We start from the raw sequence: 9,415 nt of genomic DNA, 5'->3' as shown, positions 1-9,415 counted from the left end.
CCTGTACTGAAAACAATGTTCCTGTTAGGTTTGAAGGCTTTAGAACTTTCCTGTACTATGAATTTTGGGTAAATGTACCAGTCGCCATGTTTTTTCCCTTCCGAGGGTTGGCTTCTTCATTTTATTAACAAAACACACAACACTCACTAATCTTCTTATAGTGGCCCTTTAATGCTCCAACAAAACAAGTCTGACAATAAATTATAAACACAAATGACTGGAAATATAGTACAGCACAAGAGGAGAGTTTCTAGCAAATATTGAACTCTTCACTTTTGAAGTTGTTCCGTGCTATCTACACACACTGTCATCATAGGACCAAAGGTGATGATGCACTCCTGGTTGAGTGTTACATGAAGTATAATACACCAAAATGGCTTCTGAAGGTCGACGAATCTGGCATGAGTTCAGATGTTAACTTTGATGTCATCATCTTCACAAATTCTGCAAGTACAGAGACAAAACAAAATTTATCTCGGAACACTGAATCTTGGATTTGTACAAGTAGACATGTTCAGTGGTATCCTGACACAACTCACTCGCTTGCACAAATAATAGTGTATGATTACCTGGGCTGTGCTCTAGAAGTGCCTGGGTGCCACAGGCTACTAACTTTTGACTTTGAGCAACTGGGAAAGCTGACTTTTTTCATATAAGCCTAAGTGCTGGGCACCCAGGATTTCATGGTTAGGAACCTCTGAGCTCGTTGAAATTTTTCTTAGACCATAGCCTTGATTACTGAACTACACGTGTTTAGCTAGGAAGCAAAAAGGGTACTTTATACTCCCAACATAGCTGCACAAGTGTCGCACCACGAAACTGTTCTGCCAATGCAAGTTTAACAACAAGCTTCTGCATGCTTCTTAAAAAATGTTTCAACAGTGTTCCTTACCCTCATAATTGACTTGCCCGTCGCCATCGATATCTGCTTCCCTGATCATCTCGTCCACTTCTTCATCTGTGAGTTTCTCTCCCAGGTTTGTCATAACACGTCGCAACTCAGCTGCACTGGTGAAACCATTGCCGTCTTTGTCAAACACTCGGAAAGCCTCCTTGATTTCCTCTTCACTGTCGGTATCTTTCATTTTCCTTGCCATCATGGTGAGAAACTCAGGGAAATCAATCGTTCCATTACCTGTTTATGAAAACAAAATGTAAGCAAGGGAACTGGTCATTAAAACACTTTGGAAAAAGACACAATCCCATGCATTTTCAGTCAGCGGCAACCGGATCTCTGACACTCTGTACGAAATACCAATATAAAAAAAACTGGAACTAGGATATTGTGGTTCCAGTTTGATTGTGCAAGTGTTTAACTTCAATAATGGTTTGTGAACATGTCAAGAAAGAGCAAATGCTGCGATAAATGCTGGTTTGCCGTTTGATTAAGTTGAAGGTTTCAATTCTTGGGGCTTAATTACAAAAAGAAACACAGCCTCTGGAGAAGAGATTGGAGGGTTGTCCAATACACCCGATCCGTAACGGGTCGCCAAACTGGTGACGGTCCATGACGGGTCGTGACGGCCCATCATTGTTTGTCAGTTTGTGACATCTCGGCAGATCATCACGTTTGGGATGGATGGTAGCAACCCTTGACCGTTTGCCAGGTCACGAAGGACTTAGAAAAAATCATATTTGTACTATGAAGGGGGGTGAAATTGTCGGCAGATCGTCCCGATCGGGACGGATCGCGACAACCCGTGATGGATGGTGATGATTCGTGACAGTTTGTCCGTTCACGAGAGACTTAAATAATTTTAATGGTATTATGGAGGGAGGTGAAAATGTCGGCCGTACCAATCGAGATGGATCACGACATGTTGGCGGATCGTCACGACCAGGACAGATGGTGGCGATTCGTGACCGTTTGTCAGTTTGCGAGAGACTCATCATTAGTGTGCGTCGTTCTTTAAACTTGTGCGAACGTTTGTAGCCCCCCCTTTTTTTAGACCAAGTATTCACACACTTCATTCGCCTGTTTATTTCTGCTATCCCTTTTCGCGACATGACTTCCGGTGTGACGGTCGAACCGGTCGATCCGTCACCCCTTTGTCGACCCTCTGTTGTTTAGGACCACAGGACACTGTAAGTATCGAATTTGAAGTTGCATGACAATTTTTGCATGACCCTGGCGTGATTTGTGTCGTCATGGAAATCCGTGAGACCGATCCCAGTCCTCCGTCGAGGCTGGTGGCCTGTTTTCCAACATGCCCGACTTTCGTGGGCGCCGCCATCTTGTATTCTTAATTCGGCTCCTGATTGGTCCGATTGTTCAAGGCGCCATCTTGGATTTGGAGAACAATAGAGCGCATTGTTCTCCAAACAATAGCCCATTGTCTTTCTCGCCTCCTGATTGGTTACCGATCATATGAGCCACCATTACTACTAACACCCTTACATATGTCATGTAGGTATGGTTTCACTTTGTAATTGAGCCATTTTGGTCATCAGGCAATCCAATGAACCAATCAAAACTCTTAAATACACGTAGCTGACGCAAAGCGAGGGAAAACGTGTGCGAGCGAGTAGTGATTGGTTTTGGTTGATGAAAAAGTATTATGCTTATTGATATAATGATTATGATTTTTGCACGCCTCTTATTGTGTTGGTTTACGTCAGACGTTTCTATTGTTTTCCAATGCTCACAGCGCTCAATGCATCGTGGTCAAAACTTGGTCTTCAGACAATCGTGGGGGGTACCAGAAGAACAAAACGACATTTCGCTCTCGTCAATCTTCTGCCTGTTCAAATATTCATGAGAGCTGATAATAATTTTTCGATCCTTTGGTAAGCAGAAGATGTCAAAACTCACGCGCTCTCGGATCCTTTGAGCGCGCGCTGATGAGAATAGTGAAGATCTATAAAGCTGAAGAAAACTCTTTTGCAGATACGCTTTGCTCAGTCCATTAATTTTTCTTTGATACGGCTTTTAGTTGTGCTTGGATGAATTTAAGAACTATGGGCACATTTGTGGACTCCTCAGACAGGAGCTTGATGTCAACTCAATTAATTCTAAATTTTTGCTTTCAGTCGGTGCACTTGAGCTGTGCTCAGTTTTTTTTGAAATAAATATTTTTGACCATTTTTTGCCTTACTTTGAAAACAGGCAGTCACAAACAGTACTCCGGAGACCCAACTATAACTTTTATTTTAACGACACCTGTTTTAAGTCACTTAACACGTTTTGTCTAACTGTCGATCTGCCAAATAAATATGCGGAACACCTTTTTTAATTTTCCTTTTAAAATAAAATTATCATACGGTACCCGCGAAAATGTCTCCTTCAGCCACATTCAAGCGAAGAATAAAGACTTTCATCTTAATTCTTGGAACCGTCTTGCCATTTTCGCATGGATGCTGCGGTAAATATTTCAAGATTTTAGTACATGTATGTACGCTCTTCCTCTTCCATTTCCACCGTTTTAATCACCGTTTAGTTTGTCAGACGTCTTTTGTACTACTTCACTCTTAGACATTCCTCGTTTGCAAACAGCATTCGCATTTAAGCTTTCTATGATGGTTGTTCCTAGCTAGTAGTTTTTGCAATTGTTCGCATGCGCGTGTTTTTCTGGCCCCCAGAAACGTTGCGTGAGGCTAATACTGAATGTCAGACTGTTCAATATTCAATTAGCTTATCTCGTTACTAACGTTACTGCTTTCCTTTAGACCACAATTTTTGTACCAATGAAACTCCGTCTTACCCTGTCAAACTTGCTATTTGTCGATGTATGCCTTTTTTTTTCTTTCTACTTAAATATTTTAGTAGATAAAGGATAGAAGATGAAAGTTAATCCGAGAAATTGCATTTTGCTCATCATATTGACGAAAAATACTAGAAACCTAAAGTTTCTTGTATTTTTTGTCCGAGAATTATGCCTTTTCTCCCGCGCACCGTCTTTGTTTTTGTTTTTCACGTGTGTTTTAATGCTAATTCCGACCTGTTAGTGCTGGAAATCCGCCAAAACAACATAGCCCGGTGGCATAAACATTCACAACTCTTCGAAAGAGCTGAATTTGTATCAAGCTGCCAGCGTTCATTCCCCATTGGTACAAACAACAAAAAATATCACCATTCTATGGCCCATTAGCAAATTTAATTTTAAGTTAGCCATTAAGATCTTAGATCTTTCATAGCGGTAGCCGTTTTGCCACATCAAATTTTAACGCCTCTTTCGATTGCGTCGTTTAGTTAAACGGTGCTTCAGTTTTCCAAGCCCGTTTTGATCTCGAGGGCTTTTGAAGGATATAGAACAAGGAACTAAATTTTATCCGAACTGTGAATGGCCTCATCCAGGAATTTTAAACGACCGCGCACTCCCGTTATCTACATTCTTTCTGCTTTCTTTGGAATCATCTCTTCACGATGTTATGGATGTTCTGGTAGGAAACGTTGCCCTCATTTTCGTTTTGTTTCCTTATTTCGTTTTATCGTTTTGCACTTTTTTTTTTGGCCTAGAATTCGGCCGATTTAAGATTGTTAAATTAGGGAGGTTTATTCGGCCGATTTAAGAATACAATTACATAGGGCTATTCTGGAGTCATGAGTTTCATAAGGTGATTTTGATAAATTTTTATAGTTCTTTTTACATAAGGTCATTTGGCCCCGGCTGATATTGATCCAATTTTTCTTCATAACTCTATTAGCTTTCTCTTTTACATTCATGGCACGTGAAACTACTACTACAAAAATAAAACTAGCTGCATCTTTGATCGCGGACCGCTTTATAAATAATTATGATTTTTTTCCTCTTCGAAAGCAAGGTATAATTTTTTTTATTGTTATTAGTTTTCTTTTTCTTTCCTTTTCATTAGCTGGATCTTTAATATCAGAAGAGTACGGAATTAGCTGCTATTCGGTCGCTGTGTGGCCGTATGCGGAGTTTTCTTTCGTTGTGCAAACTTGAGTTCTTCTTGGCTTTCCAGCCCGGTCTAAGAATTTAACTCTTCCTGTTTAGAAATTTGGAATAACGCCTAAAACCATAAAAGGGAATTTCGCTAGCTTTGTAAACCAGAGACTTGATAAGAAGAGAATCTAGACGAAATTTGGTCAAACGACAACTAGAAATATTGGAGTTAACAGAAAGATACCAGCTACATGTGCATTTCCAAATAAACTCTAACATCGTACATGATAACAATGCCCTCTGTCATAATTTCTTGTCTCTAAATAGATTATTCTAGAATCAATATTTGTATGAATTCAAATTATAAATACATTAGATGCTGCTGCGCTCATTGAGAGATTATGTTCTTCAATACAAACTAACATTTTGGAGCAATAAACGCCTTGCTCCCTAGCATTTTTTATTTCTTTAAGCTACTCCGAGATATTTTTTTTTCCTTAGCTGGGTGTTGCGTCTAAATTAACTTCTATTTTCATTCGAGGTGAAAGCGCCCGAAAATATGCATAATGCTCAGACATCATGAATACCAAAAGAGCATTAATAAGAGGAGTCTAAAACATGTACAGGCAAGATGAATGCAAATGACTTTTAGAATTCCTGTCTCTAAGTTGACAGCTGCATGTTTGCCTTCTACAGATGATGAATGTCGCATGATCATATTTAAGAAACCAATAGCAGACAGAGAAATGAGGGGCCACGTAATCAAAATGGAAGAGGTACCTAATCAGGGGAGCTGCCGGGTGTTGTGTTTTATTGAGCCCAACTGTGTGTCCATAAATTTTGGGCCTTGGCGGAAAGGAAAATACAAATGTGAGTTGAATAACGCCACTGAAGAGAGCAAACCATTCCCTGTGCTGCATAAGAAGATGGATTACATCTATCTCGGTATCGAGGTAAAAAGTTTTACTGTTGAGTTTCAGTCAGTGTTCAGTTCAGCTGTCTGATAGCTGTATCTGTTTACGAAACATTGACAGTACATTTTTCTTCGCATGTAAATTTTTCGTTTATGTTTGTTTTGTCTGCCAACGAAAACTCTGTGTTTGGTCAAACACTGAAGACAGTGTTTGATCACATTTCCAAACACCGCAAGGGTCGTCAAAAAAAAAACTCCGCTGCGTGTCGTAATTTCAACTACATATATCTCCTCGGTGTTTGGAAATGTGGTTACACACGGTCTTTTCTTGTTTGATATAATACTTCACAATGTGACAGGACAGACGCATAAAAAGCTGGCGTCAGTTTGTTAAGTATAAATCGGAAAGAGCATATGTGGACAACTGATTTTTCAATATTTTTTACACTCCATTTTTTTAACCAGAATCCATGCAGCCGCAGCCCATGTTTTAACAATGGAACTTGTCAAGTAGGATATACAGCAAAAGACTTCCGTTGTAAATGTTTACCAGGATTCACTGGGGAGCACTGCGAAGGTAAAAGTGAAATCTTAACAAAGGAAACATTTAGTAACCTTCTGGTACAGCTAGAACAATATGTATACTTCGAGTTGGAGACGGCGAGAATAAATCGTATGGAAAATTTCACCAAGATTCTTTGGACCCGAATCGAACTGAATTGGGCCTTTAATGTGGGCTTGATTTGCGCTTTTGTTTCCCTTGTATTTGGTAGTAGTGCTTACAACACTACCACCAAATACAAAAGTATTAAAAGCTCTTAAATAGAAACTTGAATGCTGCGTCTAAAACCTCCTTGAAAGACCTTTTAAAAAAAGTGCAACGTGTTGTTTACAGAAAGTAATGCTAGGATGACGCCAAAAAAAAAAAATTCACGCTTAAATGAGCTGTACTATAGTCATCCAGCTAGAAATTATGATTACGAAAAGAAGGCTTCAGCAAAAATATGGCTTAATTTAACTCTTTCACGGTCAAATGGTCGCTAAAAAAATACCGTTTTTAACCCTTAAATCAGGTTTATGGCTGACATGACGCTAAATGGCCTTGCTAGGTTTTGCTGAAAAAAACTATTTCTTGCCAAACAGATAGATTTCCCCAAGATTAAGTACAAAAATGTAGAATATTTTAATTTGGTGGATGCGCATAAGCCATTTCTTTTCTTTTTGTGATTTCCCTTTCCGAATGTTTTTATTGATCTTTTCCTTTCATTTTTCTCGGCCCTTTCACTCTCGCTACTTTTTACGTTTCATATTCTTTCCAGCTGCCGTAAAAAAGTTTGGTGTAAATTATGGGCAATGCCTGGAAATGGGACCTTGATCAATTATAGGTATAATGGGCCATTTTACCACCATTTTTGCACCAAAACTGATAACGTTTTTCAATTTGCTACGTCAGAATGCCGTCGATATCCAAAACCTACTGTTGTGCGAATATCCTAGCTCCACCATCTGCTTAACAAGAATATCTGGTCACATTTAAATTGTTGACGCCACAAGTGGTACAAAGAGCACGACTATTAAGTAGCCGTATATGACTCCTTGGGCGTCAAAGGGTTAACACGGGTTTCAAAGTACTGTTGCCCTGAAATATCTAGAATATCTAGATCCAAGGCAAAACATTTCTGGAGAAAATTTTTGCTGGAAGATCAAAATTTATGTATCTTAAATTTTTTAATTTCAGGGAATATTTTGTCACTTATGATCTGTCAACATGTGTCATCTATGGTCGTATGATTTGGCTTGTCTAAGGAAATTGTCTAGGCCATCCCTTGCATTTGCTACTAAAGCCTCGAATCATTTGACAAGAAAACAAAACAACAACAACAACAACAACAACAAGGACGGTTGTATCAGGATTTTCCAAAATTAAAAAAAAAAAGACACTGTTATCTGATTCGTTCTTCTTCTTATATATTCACAGCTTGCAACTTCGACTTCGAGCGTCGGATTGATGGCTGGAAAAGCACTGATACAGTGTTTAATAACCAACCAACGTTTGGTGACAACCCTACTGCCCGCAATAGAGGACAGCCATCCAAACACCAGGGGGACTGGTGGATAGGGGGATTCGAGAACAGGCCTTCCAAAGAGGCACAGGCGGGAGCCGTTCAAGGAGACGGACCCAGAGGAACTCTTACATCAACGCGCTTTCGTATTATTGGCAGAAAGATCTCGTTTCTCATCGGTGGAGGCTGTAACGTGACTGTCATTCGGGCAGAGCTACTGGTCGACAACGTGGTGAGAAGTAAATCGATCTCTCCAGCCTCTCTCGAACATCTCTAAGATTTCATGAGAGGTTATTGGTGTTAATGAGTAGAATAGAGATTATAGGGTGTGGTAGGTGCGCAAGTAATTGAATGCATGTACTCAAGGATTGTGAACGGTCATCAAAATTAAATTAGATTAATTTAATTAAATCAAGTGCAATTCAAATTACTTCTTTTCCTTGTGATCTGAGAATTCTTGTCTGTTTGTATTTAAGGTGGTCAGAAATAAGACTGGTTACTGCACGGAGACGATGCGCCGTAAAAGCTGGGACGTCCAAGACTTGATTGGTAAACTCGCTCGAGTCAGGCTCATTGATGCCAGCTCTGGTGGGTGGGGTCACATAAACTTTGATGATCTCAAAGGCGACATTGTTTGTGAGAAGGATTAAGGATTGGATGTTATATTGAACTGAGTGAGCAATGTTTAGAAGAACTGAGTTGCTTCGCTAAGACATAATCTCCTAGTTTAATGATTGCAATGACAGCGCTACGTAAACCGCTTTACTCTATAAAAAAGAAAAATAACTAAAACTGTAAATTAATAAGGGTTAAATACTTTGCAGCAATAAACCGGTGATAACAAATAACAAGCTGGGCTCACATTTGATTTGTTTCTTCCGTACCTGTTTTACTTTCTTCCCTTATTTGAAGACAAGGTGTTGTTGCGCAATAGCTTCGATTTCAAACCTGTTTAGCCTTGGTAGGGGGAAAGAGTTTTGAAGTGCCCGTGGTGATTTCGATCTGTCCTTGTTTAAACAGAAATCAAGCTTTCAACAATAACTATCTAACTTCTCGCGCGCTGATTGGCTCATTTTTATCATCAATAAGAGTACAGAGGCATAAAATTTTAATTTATGCAAGCTTTTAAGTTCCATTTTCAGCTGTCAAACCTTCAACTTTTTAACCAATGAGATTTTATGGACTTTTTTAAATAGCCAATCAAAAAGCGAGAAAAGCTATTGACAATGGTCGCGTCATTTTGAATAAAATTTCGCTCTTTGTTTACGGCAAGTTTACGGCGTCTTTTTCCCCTCATTTATTCCCGGCATTTGACCATTTTGGGGTCTTGTTATTTTAAAAAACAAATTGACTTCAGTTTTTCATGCGTCTGCCCTCTTATTGATGATAAATCTCGTCATAACAACGTCAAAGTTTACTGCAGAACCACTCGCCTGCGGCTCGTGGTTCCACAGCCACTTTGACAACGTTATGACGCAATTTATCATCAACAAGAGAACAGAGGTATAAAAACTGACGTCAATTTGTTAACTAGTCGTGAAACATTGTGACCTTTCCTGAAACTTAATAAGGAATATTGTGGTGCGCTTAGATTT

The 9,415-nt window shown here is 39.4% G+C and overlaps 2 protein-coding genes across 2 annotated transcripts; one reads left to right on the top strand and one right to left on the bottom strand.

Annotated features, from left to right (window-relative positions):
* Window positions 1-150: 150 nt before the first annotated feature.
* On the bottom strand, window positions 151-1,154 carry LOC149116551 (uncharacterized). Its single transcript, XM_089283750.1, has 2 exons — window positions 893-1,154; window positions 151-444 (listed from the first exon to the last, which is right to left on the bottom strand). The coding sequence occupies exons 1-2, from the start codon at window positions 1,098-1,100 to the stop codon at window positions 350-352; spliced, it is 303 nt and encodes a 100-aa protein (XP_089139876.1). The 5' UTR covers window positions 1,101-1,154; the 3' UTR covers window positions 151-349.
* A 2,823-nt stretch (window positions 1,155-3,977) lies between these two features.
* LOC149116550 (uncharacterized) lies at window positions 3,978-8,671 on the top strand. Its single transcript, XM_089283763.1, has 5 exons — window positions 3,978-4,380; window positions 5,541-5,797; window positions 6,223-6,334; window positions 7,736-8,052; window positions 8,297-8,671. The coding sequence occupies exons 1-5, from the start codon at window positions 4,281-4,283 to the stop codon at window positions 8,468-8,470; spliced, it is 960 nt and encodes a 319-aa protein (XP_089139889.1). The 5' UTR covers window positions 3,978-4,280; the 3' UTR covers window positions 8,471-8,671.
* Window positions 8,672-9,415: the final 744 nt, after the last annotated feature.

This window comes from Orbicella faveolata, unplaced genomic scaffold, assembly GCF_042242905.1.
Source record: "Orbicella faveolata isolate gen_17 unplaced genomic scaffold, um_ofav_v1 contig_12, whole genome shotgun sequence".
NCBI classification, from domain to species: Eukaryota; Metazoa; Cnidaria; class Anthozoa; order Scleractinia; family Merulinidae; genus Orbicella; species Orbicella faveolata.
This window is presented reverse-complemented; position numbering and strand designations above follow the sequence as displayed.

Excerpts from the sequence above, each read along its gene's own strand:
- LOC149116551 (XM_089283750.1), bottom strand. The coding sequence starts at position 1,100 with ATGATGGCAAGGAAAATGAAAGATACCGACAGTGAAGAGGAAATCAAG. Across the intron at positions 445-892 it reads CGGGCAAGTCAATTATGAGG|AATTTGTGAAGATGATGACA; the intron begins GTAAGGAACACT and ends CTGTACTTGCAG.
- LOC149116550 (XM_089283763.1), top strand. The coding sequence starts at position 4,281 with ATGGCCTCATCCAGGAATTTTAAACGACCGCGCACTCCCGTTATCTAC. Across the intron at positions 4,381-5,540 it reads ACGATGTTATGGATGTTCTG|ATGATGAATGTCGCATGATC; the intron begins GTAGGAAACGTT and ends TGCCTTCTACAG. Across the intron at positions 8,053-8,296 it reads AGCTACTGGTCGACAACGTG|GTGGTCAGAAATAAGACTGG; the intron begins GTGAGAAGTAAA and ends TTTGTATTTAAG.